The sequence below is a fragment of the Molothrus aeneus genome, chromosome 6 (genome assembly GCF_037042795.1).
Source record: "Molothrus aeneus isolate 106 chromosome 6, BPBGC_Maene_1.0, whole genome shotgun sequence".
NCBI classification, from domain to species: domain Eukaryota; kingdom Metazoa; phylum Chordata; class Aves; order Passeriformes; family Icteridae; genus Molothrus; species Molothrus aeneus.
In genome coordinates this window covers 27,015,765-27,036,881 of record NC_089651.1, presented here as the reverse complement: position 1 = coordinate 27,036,881, position 21,117 = coordinate 27,015,765, and the positions used below count along the sequence as shown (strand labels likewise).

At 38.6% G+C, this 21,117-nt stretch overlaps 1 protein-coding gene across 2 annotated transcripts; it reads left to right on the top strand.

Annotated features, from left to right (window-relative positions):
• Nucleotides 1-3,629: 3,629 nt before the first annotated feature.
• On the top strand, nucleotides 3,630-17,447 carry PTGR2 (prostaglandin reductase 2). 2 transcript variants are annotated; one of them, XM_066552455.1, is made up of 10 exons: nucleotides 3,630-3,679; nucleotides 8,620-8,688; nucleotides 9,870-9,988; nucleotides 11,006-11,197; nucleotides 12,117-12,287; nucleotides 13,256-13,465; nucleotides 13,875-13,996; nucleotides 15,225-15,312; nucleotides 16,030-16,069; nucleotides 17,226-17,447. In XM_066552455.1, exons 2-10 carry the CDS (start codon nucleotides 8,652-8,654, stop codon nucleotides 17,288-17,290), a joined length of 1,044 nt encoding a protein of 347 aa, XP_066408552.1. In that variant the 5' UTR covers nucleotides 3,630-3,679; nucleotides 8,620-8,651; the 3' UTR covers nucleotides 17,291-17,447. The 2 variants fall into 2 exon arrangements, with proteins under 2 accessions (XP_066408552.1, XP_066408553.1); XM_066552456.1 differs by lacking the exon at nucleotides 3,630-3,679 and adding an exon at nucleotides 3,752-4,058.
• The last annotated feature ends 3,670 nt before the right edge of the window (nucleotides 17,448-21,117 follow it).

Sequence of the window (21,117 nt, the reverse complement as noted above, 5' to 3'; positions counted from 1 at the left end):
AGACATAGTCAGTTAATCTTAAAGGAGGGGAAAAAAGAAGAAAGCCTCCAGACTTTGAGCTCTATTTTAACTATTAGTTTTGGCTGCACTGAATTTGATAGCAATATGATTTTAACCACTCTTAACAAGACAGCTGTTTCACTTTTACACTTTGTCCAAGCTCACACATAATTTTGGGAGCCAATGACTTTTTATCCATGAGCCTCTTCCCCCCCCCCTCCACTTTGTTTTAAAAGGATCAAATGGGAATATTTTTATCTCACCATGTGGTTAAGAAATGTTTTTGCTTTCTCAAATTTGCCTGAAGTTGGTCAGAGGATACCTTGAGGATCTGTTCAGTGATGTAAGGCTCCCCTGAATGACATTCCCTATTTGAGTAGGCAGCAGTGACTTGTTGTCCATCACCACAACCATCTTCCAGCTCAAACACATCCTCCATTTAATCTCTGCCCCATCTCTGACTGACTGTAAAATTATCACATCAGTGTCCATTTAGACTTGTTTATAAGTGGTAGCAGCTGTTAATAAAGCTCTTCAGTAACAACTATTCCACAATGGCCAGCTTGCATGGACGGTTTTATTTCACATGTGGGGTGACTTTGTGCAGCTTAGTTGAGTCTGAGGTGAATCAAGCTAAACCCAAAAAAAGCATTTTTAGAGTAGAAAAAGTGTCCACAAGCCAAGTCAGTGCAGAATAGCTTTTGAACTTTAAATTCACACCTAAGTGTATTTTACAACACCTTCACTTAACAAGTACTTAACAAAAGAGACAATGAGGGATGTGTGTATGTGTGCACTGTGTGTGTATGTGTGCATGACCATAAAGGTTAAACAGCAGACTACAGATGACTGCTGCAACTATCTCCAGGATAACCTTGTTTGTAGAGGAAACACAGCCACCCTGTGCCAAGCAAGAGAAAACAGGGTTGTACAGAGATTTTGAAGTACTATTTTATGTGTTTGGGTTAAGGGCTTTGGGTTTTTTTCCATACTTTTATCAAACACCAGAAGTTGTATTGTCATTATATTATATAATACCGGTGTAAAAATATTTGTACATGTGCCAATATACAACATATTTTTGTCTTTCCCCACTTTCCTTTTAATTATTACTAGCCATTGAGATACACAACTTCTAAATGAACAGGAAGTTCTCCAGTAATCCATTACATAATGTGTTCCTATTTGCTCATGTAGTGACCTGTGACAATGTTTTCTAAATGAATTATTTTTGTAATTGTGCTGCTCTTTTCTTGCACAAGTAGGAGGCAAGTCAGTGCTCATTTTCTTGAACATAGGCCTCCTACACACAAGATGTGCCCATTTGAAACTCTGAAGATGATTTCAACCCTGATGACTTGCTTTCAGTGCATTACACCCGCAATCAGTGCACCTGTAACGAGGTCACATGATACAAGTTGGGGAAAAAAACATATGGAAGTATAAATCCCCTTATTAACATACATAGTTTTTCCCTCTCTAGACTATTCCAGTTCCAATGATGTTATTTCAACTAATGTGAAATGCAAAGTTTTGTATATTATGGTGGAACAAATATAAGATATTACAGTGCTATGGGTCAAACTACAACAGAAAGGTTTTGCCTGCCTTTATGTGAGAGGCAGAGTACAAAGTCATCAGCATCATCAGTCTGGAAGAGTTTTTCCAGGCTGAAGCAATCACTTCAGGCTGCACAGTAATTGCCACCAACTCAGTGGCCACTTTGAAGACCTGTCTGTCCTTACAGCACAGTGAATCACTACAACACAGGGCAAGTACACAGAGTAATCATGTCAGGCAGTACCACGACCTAAGCCTCATCCCAGGAAAGCTTTGGGTCTTGCTACAACATGTTTTCTAAGGAAAAAAACATCTTTGTCTGTATTCAAGCACAGAAATAGCACATACATAGTAAATACGTTATATTGCACACAAGAAGCAACTTCAGTGGAATTTTAGGAATAGCTATCAAACAACCCTGTATCGCAGCAATGAACAAAATCTCATCCACTGGAACATGTGAGGAGCAAATGTCTCCCAGTGTTACATGAAGAAACTGTGCCCTCATAAACTGTAAATGCCTTCTCCCAGTACCTCAGTTTAACAAGGCTGTGAAAAACACTAATCACTTGTTTTTAAAATTTTAAAAGTTTAATAGTAATAAAATGGTTATAAAAATAGTAATACAATTAGAGTAATAATAATTTGGACAATTTGAATTAGGACAATATGAGACAATAAAGGCAAAGAGTTACGGACGTCCAGGTACCTTTTTCTGGGCAGCATAAGCCTGAAAAAGGACACCCGTTAACAGAGGATTAACCCTTAAAAGCAATAGCCTGTTGAATATTCATACATCTCATACATGATGCATAAATTCCATTCAAACAAAGGTTCGGTCTGGTCATCGTCAACTTCTTCCTCTCAATCCTAACGGCATCTTTGATTCTTAGCAAGGCTGGAATAAGTTCGTTTTTTCTGATAAGAGAACAATAAATTCTTTTTCTCTGAAAGATTTAGGTGTCCTGTGGCTGGTATCTGGTGTGAGTACCTCACTCCTTTCTTAAAAAAATATTCTACTTACATAGTTCCTATTTTAACTACAAAAGTTACCTTTTACATTTACCATACTATTAAAATGTTAATACAGCACTACTAATCAATACAACAAAATACATATAGTAAATATCTGCGTAGAGCCATATAATATGCACTTTTCACAAAGTCCAAATGCCGAATCCTGCACTTGGATTACAGCAACCCCATGCAGCACTACAGGCCTGGGGAAGAGTGACTGGAAAGCTGCCTGGAGGAAAAGGACTTAGGGATGCTGGTTGGCAGTGGAAGGAACATCAGCCACTGTGTGCCCAGCTGGCCAGGAAGGCCAGCGGCATCCTGGTGTGTATCAGCAGCAGTGTGGCCAGCAGGAGCAGGACAGGGATTGTCCCCCCCACTCAGCACTGGCAATACCACACCTTGAGTCCTGTGCCCAGTTTGGGGCTCGTCACAACAAAAAAGACTTTGACATGCTGGAACAGATCCAGAGAAGGGCAATGGAGGTGGTGAAGGGTCTGGAGCACAGGTGTGATGAGTGGCTGAGGGAGCTGGGGGAGTTTATCCTGAGGAAAAGCAGACTTGGTGGGTGGAGAACTTTATTGCTCTCTATAATTACCTGGAAGGAGATTGTAGTTGCATGAGGATTGGTCTCTTCTCCCAGGCAGCTAGAAACAGGACAAGAGGAGGTGGCCTCAAGCTATGCCAGAAGAGGTTCAGGTTGGACATTATGAAGAATTTCTTCACTGAATGGTTTATTAAGCATTAACTGGAATCTGGCTGCCTGGGGAAAGGGTGGACTTGCATTCCCTGAAGGCGTTCAATGAACGTATGTGGCACTTAGTGTCCTGTCTAGTAGACAGGGTGTTCAGTGAAAGGTTGGTCTCGATGCTCTTGGAGGCCTTTTCCAACCTTAATGATTCTGTGTGATTATGCGATTCAGGGGACATCCTACCACAGCCCCTCACACCGCCACAGCCGGGCTCGGGCCATCGCCGCTTTAAGGCTGGGCCTCCGCTTTAACTCTGGGCCTCCCCGGCGTTTCCCTGTTTAAGGTCGGCGCGCGTGCGCGCGGGGCCGGGCCGGGCCGGGCGGTCTCTGGGGCGCTCGGGTTGGCTGGCTCAAGGTGAGCGGGGGCTGCGGGCATGCAGCGGTGCCGGGGGCGAACCGCAGTTCGGCCTGGGGGGCGGGTGCTTGGTAGAGCTTGTACTCCCCTTCCCAGGAGTCGTATCCTCAGGCATTAACACCTTCTCGCTGCGGGGCAGGTGGGAGCACAGGTGCGGAAGAGGTTGGGAGAGGCTGCTGGCATTGCCCAGTCCCTGGAACGCGAGCTGGAATCGACCTTTACTGAGGCCCCGGATCAAAGCGCGTCCCGGGGCGGTGGAGGCGTTCCTGAGGAGAGGAGCGGACCCCCCGCAGCCCCGGACCAGCCTGTAGGACTGAGCCCCCTGTGCTGCCTCTCTGGGTTCTGTCCTGGGCTGCTCTGTCGGCGGCTTCCGAATCTGGTAATGACCCGTCTGCAGGGCTCTCTCCAGGGCTCTTCCACCTTTGGCAGCACTGCTTTGTAACTTGGTCTTTCGGCGTACCTGACAACCTGGGTAGTCACTAGGCTCTCTGAGGGGCTCTCACGTGGGAGCCTGCAAACTGCATTATAGCCTTCTCAAAAAACCCATCGGGTGATGCTCCTGCCATCCTGGAGCAATCTGCATTCCTTACGTGAAATTTTGCCAAGAAGGAATAGGCCTTTTGTATATAGACCATATACAGATACGGTATTTTAAACAGTTTTCAGCACCTCTAACACAGTGCAACTACTTTGTGAAAAAAAACCAAAAAAAACCACTTCAAGATGTAGTACCTAAAAGCTTTTAGGTTTTTTTTGGCACCTGAATCTGAAAAATCAAAGCTTATACAGTGCTATTGTATGTAGATATTAATGACTATACTTACTGGAACTTTTGGTTTGTAGGTCAGTGAAATCTGATAAAAAGCTGAAAGATATTAGGCTTCTTGGGGATATAAAAAAAGATGGCTGGATCAAGATCCTAATACTATTGTCTTTCTTTTTCATCTGCTTCTTGGAGGAAAGATTGGAGCCTGCCCTCAACACTTATACAGTGTCAGAAAATCCACATGAAGAAAACACTATGAGAGCGACTTCTCATCAAAAAATTCAATGATGGAACATGTAACATTAGGAAATCTAAATTTATTGGTTCAATTCATAAAAGTACTTAGCTTTTTATGGCATGTATTTTTCTCCATTCATGACAGTTGGTATTGATTCTGGCTTGCCATTAATTAGCATTTATCAAATGTAGGGCTCCTTAGTGGAGCTGGTGGAAACTTTGATACTTAATCCATTAAATTTGCTTTTCCATTTCCATTTACCTCACCTTGCTAGCTACAGTTGTCTCTTCTTGTTTTTTCACCAGTCTTTCCCACCTCAGTTTGCTTGGTTGTCTCATTCATTGTTCCCACTTGCTTCAGTTCTCTCTCCCCGTTCTGTTTCGCTCTTCTCTGTTTTACTGGCCATTAAGTTGCTGTTTTTGTCATGTTCCTCTGTTCTTACTGATTCCTAGTCCCAGCTCTTCCCGTCTTTTCTTCCTGCATGTTCCTCATTCAGAGTCATTCTTGAAATTTCTTTCCTTGAGTTTCCTTTGAGGATCCTTGCTCCAGCCATTTTGACATCACAGTTTCAGAGGACTTCCAAATCTTTTTCTCTGTTTAGATGCCTGCCTTCTTCCTCCTTGTTGCCTGGGCCTGATACAGGACTACCTGTTCTTCCTTTTGCTTTTTAACTAAACTGCATCTGGCATGGGCTGTAATAACTTGGAAGCAGGTGACTTGTTTTGGCAAGAGTATAGGCAACTGAAAACTCTGCCTTATGGGCAGTCTCCAAAACAAGAAGTTCTGGGAACCAAGCCCAGGGCAAACAAACTGGAGCATTTTAGCACTGAGGAATTTATTTAACTTTTTGAAAGGAGTTGTCACGTGTCTCTGAAACAGTGGGGAAAGAAAGGCAAGGGGAGAAGTAAAACTGGGCTAAAACATACTTGAGACTCCCCTGAAGATGCTGCTGTTGTGCTGGTTAATGCTCCTGATCTACTCATAGGGTGGATCAGGTGATTGGCATAGCACAATGATGTTAAAACTTGGGATTTTTACTCTATTTGATTTAAAGAGTTAAACCAACTCAGATTGATTTTGTCTGGAAAAGCTAAAAAATAATAATTGTGTTGTCTTCTTAAAAAATAGTGAAAAACATCCTGCACACTGGCACTATGTGTGTGTTGAAAAGAATTGTGTATATGATACACATCGCCTTTATTTCACTTTTTATAGAAAATCTGTTCTCTTTTTCCAAAAGTTTTCTTCACTATACAGTGCTAAAAGATGGTGCCTCTACTTATTTTCTTTAGCCACTTCTGTATTGTTTTCAATGTGAGGAAAGTTTGATTCTTATTGTGTTATGGTGTTACTGTGACCATTTGCTTGTGTAATGGTGCTGCTGACTTCCACTGTAGGTGCAGTCCGATTTAGAAGTGAATGTCCATCTGCAGTGTTGTATGCTGTGGCAGCTGTCACAGAATTGGAGACAATTCAGTTGCCAGTTTCACTTTTTGTCCACCCACTCATAGTATCTGGAAGATCTTCAAATTGAATCAGTACACAGGCTCCTCAAACAAAAGCTGTGAAAACAAACTGGGAAATAAACAGTGGTTTTGTTCCTTCAAAATGTCAGGCATTCAGAGTAGTCTAAACTTACTTTGGATAATTTTTCTACTCACATTTATCTATGCTGCTCTGTATTGCTTTGTCTTCCTTTTAGTATGTTAATATCTTGGATTTTTTTTTCTTTATGTAACTGGGTTTTCCCCCCTCTGTATAATCATAGAAAGCAGATATTTCAGGAGTATGTTAGTCACAATAAAAATTATCTTCATCCTCTCTTGTTCAGATTGGGGTTTTGTGTTTGCATAATACACATATTTAGTTTTAGGCTAACAAAAATGGAGTTTTGACAGTGGACTGCTCTGTAAGGCATGAGCTGTACAGCAGTTCTGCCTGCTCTGTGTGGTTTAAAACCAGAGGCTCAAACCCTCAGCCATGGGTGTGGATACTATATATTGAGGAGTGATGTGCCCAGATTTCATGTCAGATGCTGTTGGCTTATATTTACTGTATTCTTAACTCATTATTTGTGCACAGAGCAGTTTGATTAGTGGTTACAAGCTTCAGCTGAGTTGCAAATGTGTGCAAATCATTTACTAGAGTGGGCTTGTCCTTTTAAACTGCGCTGGGCACATCTGACAGTTTATGAAATGCTCCTTGTATTAGCAGAAATTCTCAGATGCTAAATCAGCTGCTCTGGGAATAATAGTTGTGCTACTTGAATGTAATTTTTTTGGGCAGATGTTATCAGGAAGAATTTGGAGTTTTGTTCTGAAAAATATTCTGTAAAATAAATACAGAGAGATGTGCCCATGATCACACAGGAAGTCTATAGCTGAGTACAGTGCTGAACCTACCAAACTTTCTCTTAATCCATCCTTCCTGTTAGGGTTTTAGATTATTCATGTTCTAGAGATTATATCAGCTGTGTGGGTATAAAGATGGATTTCTATTTCACTTTTCAATTCTTAAGTCCTTAATTTTCAATGCACATTTTTGTTTACAAACAGTAAGTAGTAATTTAATCAAAGTGTGGAGGTTTTTCCTTTTCTTGTAGACTATTGTTTTACACTGTTTTGTCCAAAGAGCTCTGCAGGTCACTTGTTTTTCAGCATTTTGTGATGCTGTAAGGACACATTTGAGATTCATTCCTTGTAGCATCCTTAGGTGTTGAAATACTGGAAAGAAATTCACTTTTTAGTAACTTTTCCCAAATAAGTAGCTTTTCAAGTGCAAACACAATAAAATGTTAAAACTTGATCTGTTTCTTTAACAAGATACTTGTGTTTTGAGTCAGCTGTGTATTTTAGACAGGAGGGATGGCCGGGGATATGCACCTTTTCTCCTAATAACTTTTTAGTTGTTTTGTAGCATTCCAGACTCTAGTTCTTGATGGTTTGTGAGTGCTGTTATGTAAGCACTGTAGCAGTACAGACAGAAGGTTCTGTATTTTGCAGTGTTCAAAGAACAAAGATGTTGGATAAGTGGCGATGATGTACTCTTTCTAGGCCCATCTTTTAGATTTACTCCAATTTGCTGTTCTTGTCAGCAAAATAAACATTATGACAAAGATGTTAACTATCATGTTTCATTCTTTAATGTCCTTTGTTTGTATGGAGGTTGGTTATTTATGGCTCTTGGCTGAAAATAGTAGTCACATTTTTATTTTGTATTAGATCTGAGAGCATGTGAGATCATGTTTTTCCTCCTGTTAAATCAGGGTAATTTCCTCTTAATAACTTTGGGTCTTACAGGTGCAAAATCACAGATTTGCAATCCTCTTAAAACTGTTGAAATTCAGGGATAAATCTTTCTGTAGAACAGATTGAGTGATGATCTCATTCTTTCTCATCTTTGGGCACTGCTAATAGAAAGAATTGCTTTTTCTTACAAAACATCTTACACAACAATATCTTTTTATCATGCACCTGCCGACTGCTATTCTGGTGTGCCTGCCTGCCTTTTATTGAGTGGCACCTGACTTTGTGTGCAAAGGTGCCTCTGTGTCTGATAGGTGGAACAGAGTGCTGTTCTCAGTCAGCACGGGAAAGCTAATCAGACACCTCTCCTTCTGCCTGCTAGGGGCTGGTGAGGGTCCTACAAGGAGCATGGTGCATTACTGTTTTCCTTCTTTCCAGCAGGTGTTACTGTGACATTGTATAAATCAGAGCTTTAATAAGATAAACAGAGAAACTCCTTATTCACATGTTTGTTTATGTTATGCTTGAGGTTGGTTTATATGATTCCTTATATCTTCCTTGGGCATGGATCCTGAAGTTGGGGAGGTCTGTATTTCATTCCCAGTTTCCAAATTACTGAGTACTTTGCCTCATACTCTTTTTTCAAAAAAAAATTATATTTCAGGCCTTCAAACAACATTTTCTTTTGTAGAAATCCAGTGTGAAATTGCTGCAAAAGCAGAGATGATTATACAAAGAGTAGTGCTGAATTCACGGCCTGGTATGTATTTCTCTCCACTAAAAAGCAATGTGTTTGTTCTGATTGCCTAATGCTCCAGAATGGTGACGGTAGAAACAGACACTAATTTGAGATACTGACATTTATATATCTTAATATTGTATGCAGCAATAAAGTTTATTTAAAGTGCATTTATTTATATATAAATGTATCAATTTCCATTAATATAAATACATATATTTGTAATAAATTTGTCTGCATTTATTAATAAATGTAAATTGTGTTAGTATAGATACATTTCTATTGAATATGTACCATATATTCAAACTGCATTTGTTTAGTCTGCAGATTTCTAAACTGTTGTGTGAGAAAAAAAGGGTTAACATGTAATATATGAGGAAACTCTAAGTGTACAGGCTGAAAGTGAAGAAAGATTAGGGGACGTGACTTTTTAGTTCTCACATTTATTTTTTTTTGCATTGTAAGAGGTGTCTAAAATATTTGGTTACTATTAATATTTGTTTCCTTGTAGTAAATATTGAATCTTTTGCTACTCTCATGTTTCAAAGGGTTTGGTGTTTAAGTTTACACTGTTGAGGTTTTGTTTACTCTCTTGTTTACACATTTGCCTTGTTATGGATTAGCACAGTATTTTGAGTAGTGAGTTCATAAATCTGGTGTAGAAGACATTAAGTTTTGGAGGGAGTATTGTATGCTGCTTAATGCTAAAATAGTTTTAAGTGTTAAGAGCTATTGTGTGACCTGCAATTAAGTCTTTCAAATGGTGCAGCAGGAGCCTGCTCTAGCTGTGCAGTCACTCTGACCTAAAATAGGCAAGCCTGTCTGGCTGTCTCAGCACTGGTGGTTCCAGTTGTCTGATTGCCCTGCTGCATGTAGTACCAACCTGAGGATGAAGCCTCCAGTTCTGGGGTCCTTGCCACAATTTTATGGATGTTTCTGGGAAGCTTTAATGTAAGGAAGTCTCTATGAAAGGATGCCCTTGCAGAATGTGCATGTGTAGTGGCTTCAGTCTGTATTCCCTCAGATTCACTTGAGCCAGAAGAGGCAGAAAGGTGGGAGTAGTTGGTTCTAGTTTTACACCTGAGTAAATATACAACCTAATTTATTCTAAAAAGGACTACCTTAAAAAAAGGCCTTCCTCTGTTGGTTAAGGAAAGTTTTACATTGATTCATTTATTTGTTAAATTCTAATATAACTCTAGGTAAGAATGGAGTGCCAGTGGCTGAAAACTTCCGACTGGAGCAAAGTACAATAGCAGATACAGTCCAAGTGGGACAAGTCCGTGTTAAAACTCTCTATCTCTCAGTGGACCCCTACATGGTAGGTGATGGACTCAGAGCTAAGCCAGAAATTGTTCTTTTAAGTACCTTCAACTTGTCATGATGTTTAACACCAAAGTTACCAATTACAGAACAAATATATATCTAGTGTAACATAGTAATTGTATTCATTCTGATGGAGTGATATTGGGAAGGAATTTGGCATTAATATGCTTGGGATATATAAATAGGAATGTGACTTCATTGGACCAGGAAGAGACTGTAAGCCATTACAGATTTGTTTGTATCAGTTTCTTCTGAACTTGGCCTTTTTTGTATTCTTTTTTTTCTAGACATGCAAAATTACAGAAATCATGTGGTTGAGAGAATTGTGGGTTGAAATGGAAGTGAAGGTAGAAGAAGAACCAGACAGATGCAGTCTGTTAAAGTCTGCTATAAAGAGAATTCTGATGATTTATTCCCTCCATAGATCGTGATAGTAGAAAAAAAACCAGTCTAGATTTCAAGAAAGTACATTTAGCTTGAGAATTAAGGAAAAGTTTAAGAATCTTGAAATACTGGCTGTAGCTACATGGGAAACTGGAAAGAAAATGTGTCCCATTTCAAGATGTTTCATTAAACAGATCTCTGTCAGGGGTAGTCTGCATATATTTGACTGCTATTCAGTGCACAGGTGTAGACTAAATGACTTGTGGGCATTCTTTTTCAATCCTGCATTTCTAGGATTCCTTCAGTTGAGGAATGGCATTTGTAGGGTTCTCATCAGACCCAAGCCAGTCATTGTCAGTTGTGCTGGTGCTTTTGAGCCAACATCTGTAGAATGTGTTGGCTTTGGTAACACTGATGGAGATCAGGATGGTCCATCCTCCTTTTGTACTAAGCAAACAAGGGGAAAGAGGGATCTAAGAAAAGATTACGAATACTTGGGGCTTATTGAGAGATTTTTGAGTAACCCTTTGTGTTTGAAGCTCAGAACCCATCTTTGTCCCCCACCCAGCTTGAACTGGTAAGCCAGCTATGTTCCACCAGAGCCTTTCATTAGAGCCTTGTCTTTCAGCGCTGCCGAATGAATGAGGACACGGGCTCGGATTACCTGCGGCCCTGGCAGCTGTCTGAAGTTGCTGACGGTGGGGGCATCGGGGTGGTGGAGGAGAGCCAGCACCATAACCTTGCTAAAGGAGACTTTGTAACCTCCTTCACTTGGCCCTGGCAGACTGCAGCAATTCTTAATGGAGACTCGCTGCAAAAGGTAATAGAAATGCAAAGCCCAGGTTGTGTGTGACTGTTTTTTTCCTAAATACTTTTTTTCCCATCCCAAATGTCTATTTTTTTTTCCCCTAAACAGCTGCTAATGACGCTATTTTTTTGTGCCAAAGAAACATACTTATTGAAGCAATCAGTTCTCAAAAGGCAGATCAACTCATAGGTGCCAAGATTTATATTTTTTTTTAATAACAATTTTGCTGGTTAATATATTAAGGCCATTATTATTTTAATTGTTGTTTAAAAAAAATTCCCTGAAGCTATTCCAATAAATAATTCTCTTAATTATTTTAATTCTAATAGAACTTCTTCATGAGAGTGTAACTGTAACACATCAAAGACTTTAGGTATATTTAATCTATTTTTTTAACCTATGTTAGTAAAAGCTTTTACCTCAGGTTTTACATTCACATAAGAAAGAGTATTCAATATTAAGTTGGAAGTGGAGAGGTTTCAGTGCATTAGGGATATTGTGTTGATTGTTCTCTCATAACAGAAAATTACTGTAGTTTGAGAATTTATACTTTCCAATAAACTCCTTCCTTTAGGACTCTCTGTTACTGATCTGCAAACACCATATTTGATAAAATGGTGCATTTTTATCCTTTTATGCTAGCATAGGAATAGTTCACCATTGTTGGAAACTTCGTATCTCCCAACTTTTTTTAACACTTCCATAATTTAAGTTTTTGTGAGTTACTTTGCTTAAAAACTTTTTCTAAAACCACAGAGACATAACATTTTTGTACACACTTGTTGTTAGAGTAGAGCTAGAGATAGCTCATCCCTACCAGTTTTACCTTGCCTGGTAAATATCCTGAATTCGTTTTCTACCCTCAGGCAATCTTAAGAGCAGAACCTCACCTTAGAAACAAATGACCTCCTACCTACTTTCTGTTCCCTAGCTGGAGCCACAGCTTGTAAATGGACGCCTTTCCTACTTTCTGGGTGCAGCTGGCATCACGGGGCTGACGGCCCTGTTGGGAATCAGGGAGAAGGGACACGTGGCCATGGGTGCAAATCAGACCATGGTGGTGAGCGGAGCCGCTGGTGCCTGCGGCTCTTTGGCTGGCCAGGTAGGTGCAGGCTTAGGGCATGCAAACATACTCTGTTAGCAAGTTTGCTCTTCTGAAACATGCTGGTTATTAAATATACAGATAAAATCTTTGTAAACGTGAGCAGATATAATCCTGTGGGAACGGCCAGTTTCACAGATTTGGCACACGCTCTCAGTGTGAAAGACTTGACATGTGAAAATCAAGTTTCATGAAATAGGGAGAGGAGAACACAGATAGTGGTGATTACTTGTTGCTAGCACAAGTAAAATAGATGGTGTATATATACATGTATTTATTATACATTTATATGGTAGCCTGCCATCCCAACACTGTATTGGCTGGAGACGTTCATTTTTTTCTCTATTAGAAAATAGTAATGTGGTAAACCCTTTGTGCTGTGTTCCATGACATCCTTTGTGTTTTGAGATTTACAGTCCTTTTATCCTCCTCTGCTTTGCAGAACCTGTTTGCAGTGTGTACGTGCATATCTACAAATATCTCTCTAGATATATATATACACAAACAAAATTGATATTAAGCAAACTTTAGACCTACTAATAAAGAGAAGCTATGAAGAAGCAATGCATGAGCAAATCTATGAAGGTTGTATTTAAATCAATTATTGTCTAATTTTTTTTTCCTTTTATTACTTATGGTACTTGGCAGATGGTCATTTTCTACTATATTTGGTTCTCCAGTACTGGCAGTCATTGTTGATTCCACAAACATAGTCTGCACTCAGTGGGTTTGAAAAGATGGTAAATTTTGATTGTACCTGCCCTGTGTGTAGTTGTGAGGAGGGAGTGACAAGAAGTGGTTGTGTCACATGAGATGGGAGTGTTTGCTGCCTGGGGTTTAGTGGGATGAGAATAACTGTAACACTCCTTAGGACCCCCTTTCTTCCACTGGTACTTTTATGCAGATGGATGATCTAATTTGTGTTTGGGTTTTTGGTTGGTTTGTTTTTTTTAACTGTGTGCCTGCAGATTGGCCGTCTGGAGGGCTGCTCTAGAGTGGTGGGGATTGCTGGCACAGATGAAAAGTGCTCCATTTTGGTCCAAGAAATGGGGTTTGATGCTGCTATCAATTACAAGAAGGGGGATGTGGCAAAACAGCTACGTGAACTCTGCCCGGGTGGTGTGGATGTTTACTTTGACAATGTTGGTGGTGACATCAGTGATACAGTTATAAGTCAGGTGATTATTCCAGCTGTCATGTTTATTCTAGTCATTCTCCAATGTCTGCATGCCCAGCTTTCAATTAACTCGTACTGGAGTCCAGCCTGTAATACAGCACAGCTTTCCACTTCAGTAACTGACTTCAGGTGCTGATTCTGGGGGCCCACAGCAAGATAATAATTTCCTATATTCCTTCTATTTTGTGCCTTTTAAAATTACACTAGGCTGAATAGCAGTTATTTACCCACTATTACCTTGCAATTTTACCTATTTTAATGTTGTCATAGATTCTCTGGGACTGCAATTCTCCCACTCTTACAGGAAATGTGGCTAGTGAAAATTTTGCAATAACATCTAGTGCATCTGAAAAATTTAGTTTCTGAGACTGAGGAATGCCATTTTTCTCACTTTATGCTCTCCCAAATAGATGAATCAGAACAGTCATATCATCCTGTGTGGACAGATTTCTCAGTATAACAAAGATGTGCCTTATCCCCCTCCACTGCCTCCTGACACAGAAAAAATACAGAAAGAAAGGAACATCACAAGGTACAGTTCTCCTCCAGAACTTGTGACCAAGTTCCAGGTAGATTGTTCATATGGTGCTTGGATGGTAGTCTGTAATCTGCAGTAGCTACTTGTAATTGGAACAGAATGTTGTCATGCCTAAAAAGGAAAATATAATCATGGTATCAATAGATCCTTTCTCTTACATTTGTCTTTATCAGCATAAAAAAATGGGAAAGGATGTTTTTATATAGAATCATAGATATCATTTGTTACGTTTTATTTGAGGTTGCTTGATTCAGTCCTTTAATCCCTGACAATTCTTTAGTACAAGGGAAGGTGTTGCCATAGTTCTGTTCTCAGAAGTTTTGCAAAGTGCCTTCTCTCAAAATGTTGTAGTTCAGGCATAAGGATGCAGCTGATGCAGTGATTTTATTGAAATTACATTTTTAATATTTGGGGGTTTATTAGATAATGGAACTGTAGGTGTGACAGATATATATGGGTAGAAGATTTTTATTATGTTCTGACTCTGGGAATTGCTGAATTTCCTCTTAGGGTTCAGATGGAGCTAAGGCAGAGATTAGGAGGAGAGTCTTGGATTTTTCAGTCATTGCATTGCAGGACATTTGGGAGACTTGATTTCTTTGCAAATCAATTGATCTCTCCTAATTGAAATCTTTCCTTGTCCCTGTTACAGTTGTCTGCCCTTGTAAAAAAATGGATAAAATTAGTAAAATACACCATGCATAGTAGAATGCAGTGGAAAATTTAGTCACTATGTCCCTACAAGTAATTATCATTTTTGATGATAATTTCCATTTCTCAATTGCTATGGAAAGCCATGACAACAGGATATGCAAAATTGTGGGGAACCTGAAAGTTAAGTTAGTCTCACTATCTGGTTGCAGGTTCACTAATTATTCTCCCTACCACTGAAAAAAAAGAAAAAGAAAAAGTAAAAAATAATAGGAATTTGCTCACATTTTATGGATATTTACTTATTCTGGTGATACTACTTTACTACTCAATTTTTATTACTCTTCTGTCTGATACTTGAAGAAATCTTCCTAAGACTGATGTTACTGTCAAGCTCCCACTGCAGGAAATTGTCACAACAAACTAGCAAGGCCCTGATCTACATTTCTTTATCATTTGTGCTCAATAACCCTTCAGTTTCATCAAGGCTGTTTTCTGAAAAGATTTTTAAAGATTTTCAAGGACATTGATCAAAGTTTCTTAAACTAAATCTCATTCTTTTCTTTCACAGGGAAAGATTCTTGGTGTTGAACTACATGGACAAACAAGAAGCTAGTGTATTACAACTCTGCCAGTGGATCCAAGAAGGTAAACTGAAGGTGAGAATTTCTAGGTTTAATCTATGGCCTTTGATACTATCTCCTACTACAAGAGGACTAATTTCTTTGTCTCTGGCTCTCTTACTGTGCCTCAGGATTGAACAGACCTTTTAAAAAATGTGTAAGTATAATTGAAAGCTTATTAGGTAGCACTGTTTTTTAAAAGGTACTTGCTGAGAATGGTCTGACTGTAGTATGACTGACTTCTCTGATTACATGCTGCTCATGTCTGTATTCTTTATTTCAGCATAGGCTGGAAGTGCTTTTTTACTTAAAGATGCAGACTTTCAAAATATTTTTTAAAAGTACTTTCAAATACCTAATAAGTTAAGTGTCCTGAAAGCTTTTGAGGATCTTGTTGGAAATTTTACTTCAAGCTTTATAATCACCATTTATTACTTTGTAATGAGTATATGCTTAACTTTGCCTTCCCTGTGAGGTCTGTCTGAATTAGATTTTGGTTCTTCAAGTGATCAGTAATTTTCCTGGAAAAATAGCAAGACGTTAAATTTTGGTAGGGGCAGGGATCTGATTGAAGAATTAACCCACCTGCAACTTTATCAGAAAATATTCACACCTCTCTTGTTCAAAGAATCTGGTCCGATCAGAGCCCTGACCATTGTAGCGAGAGAAGTCTTTAGATTTTGGTGGTTTCTATGGCAGTTTCTTGGCATGTTTCTAAGAAATGTGAAATGCTCCTCTTGTTTGCATTGACAGGTCAGAGAGACTGTGGTAGAAGGCTTAGCAAACATCGGTGGTAAGATATTTACATCATTTTTGAAGAATAGATGATTATATACAATGACAGAGGTTAACTTTGTTTCATTTGTCAGTTTAGATTTTTGTATTTTATCAAAAACATTATTTTTGTTAAAATAATTTTTCACTTATTATTAAAATGTTCTGTAAGAGAATTATTGTATATTTAAAAATAATTTAATATAAATTTAGATTTTATTATTGTTTTAGTACTGAGGGGAATTTATTCTTAGACTGCTATTTTAGCAGCTGGTGATAATCATCCTGATCTTAGAGGTTTAAAGTGCTGCCCCTTTCTTTGAACTTGTGTATAAGGAAATGTTTTTTAAAATCCTTGAATTTATACTTTAAAAACACAATATCTAACAGAAGTTATTAGATTTGCTAACAAAAAAAATTAAAAGTATACAGAAGAAAGGGCAAAGCATCTTACTAAAGAAAGTAAAAATTAATTTCTTTTAATAGAACAGTGTTCTGTAGTCTGTTCAAAGTATCTGTAACAAAGGAAATACAAAAATTAAGAGGGTCTGGTGATATAAGCCATGTGATGTGTATTAAAAATGTGTCCCCTTCAAGGAAGAGGGAAGAGTGTGATTTAGTCTCTTTAGCCATTAGTCCCACAAGATTGAAAACTAGTAGGATTAAGTGATAACTAAATCTCCTAGATTTCAATTTATTCTAGTCATTGCTAGTTCCTCCTTACTGGTATACATATGTATTTTGAAGTAACTTGGTCAAATATATCAGTCATATATCATACTTTCATACTTTGTTTACTCAGAGATAGATTCTTTTGTACCAGCTTCTCCCACTACTGTACAATATTTATAAATCTTTTCTTTCATAAATGTGACCCACAGCATTTGTGAGCTGTCCAGTCATGTCTTATGTAGCATCAAACTGTTGCTTACAGATAAGTCTTTTTAAATTGTTACACAAAGCTGCCCTTGGCAGTTTATTACAGGCTAGCTTTTTTTTAATCTCCTTCATAATTTAACACATAATTAAGGATAAATATGGTTACCTCCTAAATGGTATGTCTCCTTTTTTGGGAGCTGCTTAATACATTTGCTTCTACCATTTTTAGTTTCTCTTTTGGAAGCTACTTGGCTTGTTTTGCTTGGCATAAACTTACTTAATTATTTCTCTTGAAGCTGCTTTCCAGTCCATGATGAACGGAGGCAATATTGGAAAACAGATCGTCTCAATTTCGAAGTAAAAGTCATTGGTTCGAGAAAAATAATTGCATTCGGTCTCTAACAGCGGGCAAGTTTTTAATTATACTAATTTCCATTTCTTAAATAAACCATTAAGTTGTTCTGTATGTACTGAAAGCAGAGATTTTGGGATGCTAATAAATTAAATTGAACTGGAAACAGCAATGCAATAATTGATACTCAAATTGAGTAATACGTTCTTGACATCATTTTGACAGCTGCCACCTACAGTTGCAAATATTTAATGGGTGTGGTTTAAAAGAACATTCTGTGTTGTCCCAAGCACAGGCTCATCACCTGGTTGGTGTGTGACAGCACTTGACACACCAAGGTGAGGAATTCCTATTTCTTTATTGTATTCTGTACAAACTAGGAAATTGGGGGGCAACTCACAAAAGTCTATCATCACCATCAAAACTTTACACAATTTGCACATTTTAGCAAACAAAGCCATCAGCATTCATTGGTTACAATTTGTACAGCTTTTTCATTAATTAGTACTCAGACCCTTATTTGCCAGTTCTATCTCTTGCTTCTCATGCTAATTATTCCACATGTGCACTTCTTCTCCCCATTCCATTTGGTGATCTGTTTTAACTTGGTGGACAGGGGTTGGTGGTTTCTATCTCCCCTGCCAGGACTACCTTTCCCCCAGTTACTGCTCAGTCCTGCTGACTTCACTCCAAGGGCTCTTATCCAGACAGCCCAATTATTTTGGGATTGTGTTCCCTTTTCCTTAAAACAAAGAATTAGCCATGCACACAAGTTTCACCTTGCAATTGCTTAATCATAACTGCCTAGCTATAGGTACTGATTAACAACAAAAAACCTGCAAATTTTGATTCAAATCTTAAGGAAGTAAATATCACAATATTTGCTGAAGAGCTACTTGAGAGTGAGCTCATCTCTGGCACCATGAGTTGACATACCTTCCATGAGTAATTGTCCTCTAGACAGTTATTTTTCACAACTGGAACAAAATAAGATAAAATTATAATATTCCCAGCAGTATTATTTTTATAGGAATTGCTTAGTAATCCACATAAGTCAGCAGTCTATTAAGAGCTGTGATGTGAGGGGTGATTCAGAGTGAGATCATGCTGAGATACTGATTCCTTACCATAATAAAGGCAGCTTGATTGCAGTAGCATTCTGGTAGTTATGGTAGTTATGGTAGCATGGTATGTTATGGTAGTTATGGTAGCATGCTGAGGAGGGCAGTACAGGCTCTAGCAGCATTAGTCAAAATGGCTTTAAGACAGAGAGATAGGGACAGTGAAAGTAAACCTCACCCTGATAACCCCAGTGTTTACTATTCTCATAGAAGTATTCATTCCTTTACTTTGTGCCAAAAGGAGAAGATTCTTTAAAGTAAGTGCCATCAGTTATAAAAACTATTTTTTTTTGTCTTGTCCTAATTTCTTAATATTTGTAATAGTGTGGTTCTTCAGCTATCATATATTTTATACTGTGAGAGGTGTAATTTAACAAAGGGTGACAAATAACTGGTAAGAAAAATCCAGTATGCTTTGGAGGTTGCTTCTTATGGTAATTAGTCCACATGCCCAATCTTTCACTTCTTTTGGGTTGGTGGGTTTCTTGAGTCGGTGGTTGTGATCTGCCTGTGTCAGAATTACCTTTAACCAGTCAGAGCCAATTTCAGCACAGTTGCTGAGTTGTCTTTATTAGTTTCTTCCTTATCATGGGAGTTCTTCCAGATGTCCTTATGGCCTATAAATCTGCATTCTTTGTGTCCTCTGTCAGTAGTACATTCTTCCCAAGCTTTGCTAACCTCCCACTAGGCCTGAGATCAAGCATGTCAAGCCCTAAACTTTAAGGAGGCCAACAAGTACTTTGTCTTTAACACCTGGCCATTGCTTACAGCTTGCTTGTTAACTGCTACCTGCTTTGTTGGTTGTATCTTCTTACTTGTTAATTAGGCTTGAAAATATATAAATATGAACTATCAAATAACATCCTTTCTTAAGCGAATTTTTACATAATTCACATTTTACAACAATAAGGCAAGACCTGTAACTCTCTGGGCAAATGGTTAATTATTTCTGTCTCTTGAGATGTCACCATCATAATCAGTCTCTTCCCTTTTATCTCATTGTCTTAGTTTCCCTCTATTGCATTCCGTGTTTTTAGGTCAAACTGTTCTCCTTTTCCCAAAAACACACCCCTATATCTGTTTCTTATCTCCATCAACACAGCTGGTGGTGTTCCTCAAACAAGATTCAGTACCTGCAGTGTAAAGCCAGTATCTGGCCCAGAGCCAAGATATTTGGTTTATTTCATGTTTGGGTGCTAGGTATTAATTCCACAAAGCCATCTTGGAATGCGTGCATTTGCCTCTCTCTCTAATACATACTCATTTTTACTCATAATTGACTGGCATCATATTTGCTAACAAGGTCTGCGTGTGCATAACTGCTCATCTTTTGAGTCAGTGGGTTTCTTGAATTCCTGGTCACGAGCTTGCACTTCCAGATTTACTTTTTCTCTAACAACACCATTTCTGAGCCAAAGCAGTTCACCATCTTGTTTACCTTCTTGATTTAAGATGGGCCCCTTAGAACCTATTGGCTAGGGTCCTTGTTTCTTTGTTCCTCTACTGATCTCTTTAGGTCATCTTGACTTTCTGGCATAATCCAGCAGTTTTTCCATGTACAGAACAGCAGCTCCTGTAACTCACAGAGCCCTGGCACAATTTCTAGGAAACAAGTACAGTCTTTTATTCAAAAAGGTGTCAAGGGAAGAGTCATATATATACTGACTAATAGTCACTCATGCTTAATTACTGATGCCTATGACAAAATTCCTAATGCACATGTGCAAATCTGGATGCAGTGCATTATATTATCATTTACACAGACAAATTTAAATTTTCTGGAGTGGGGTGGGGGGGAGATGTCTCTGAGTATTACCGTCATCGAAGGTAATTCTAAGTTACATTTTCCTTCTATCAGCTAACAAGTTGCTATTTCACTCGTATTCTGTTACAGTTTCTGCTTGAGCCTCTTTGAAAAATTGGTTGTTAACTAAATAAGGATTTATAGTACTCTGTTCCTGGGGCCTCTTCACATAGCATTCTATTCCTGAGAACTCTTCACTGCTCTATTACTCCAGCCCCCATTGTTATAGTTTCAAAACTGACTTACAGCTGTTAGGGGCTTTTTGTGAACTTTTATGCATGTCTATCTTCATGTGACATTGTGACCACAGAACCACAGTAAGGCAGTTCAGCTACAATCTTTATAAATAAGCATTTGCAAAGGATAATAAAATGTAAATAGTATTGGGCAGAGACACCTTTTTTCCTTAGTTTTGGTTAAGCCAATCTTCTGCTTTTTATTTATTAGTCTTGTGCATTTCCATTTCCATCCCATTTCCCTTTGTACCTTGAAGTATTGCTGTTGTCTGCCCTATATTTCATTTTCTTCTCTTCTGCTTTTTTCCCTTCCATTTTCATCCCTTTCCTGGTTGTTTTTGGGGTTTGGTTTTTGTTTTTTTGGTTGGGTTGGTTTAGTTTTGCTCTTTTTTTAGTTGATCTTGTTTCTTGTCCCCCTTTTTGTCTTCTGCATTGACAATGAGAAAAACATGGTGTTTTTCATAAGAGCACCTATTAGTGTTTAGTGCTAAATTGTACAGCTACATGTCAGGATTTCATGCAAAATGTCACCAACACCATGAAAAGACCTTTCCAGCCCAGACATAAATGTTTCTTACTGCAGTTTATAGTAGCTGTTGTTACAAAAGTGAAGAGGAAGCCAAAGGAGGTTGTGTGTCAGCTTTCCTGGACCCCCAGAATTTTCTAGTCTGGTAA

Excerpts from the sequence above, each read along its gene's own strand:
- PTGR2 (XM_066552455.1), top strand. The coding sequence starts at position 8,652 with ATGATTATACAAAGAGTAGTGCTGAATTCACGGCCTG. Across the intron at positions 11,198-12,116 it reads ATGGAGACTCGCTGCAAAAG|CTGGAGCCACAGCTTGTAAA; the intron begins GTAATAGAAATG and ends TCTGTTCCCTAG. Across the intron at positions 15,313-16,029 it reads TCCAAGAAGGTAAACTGAAG|GTCAGAGAGACTGTGGTAGA; the intron begins GTGAGAATTTCT and ends TTGCATTGACAG.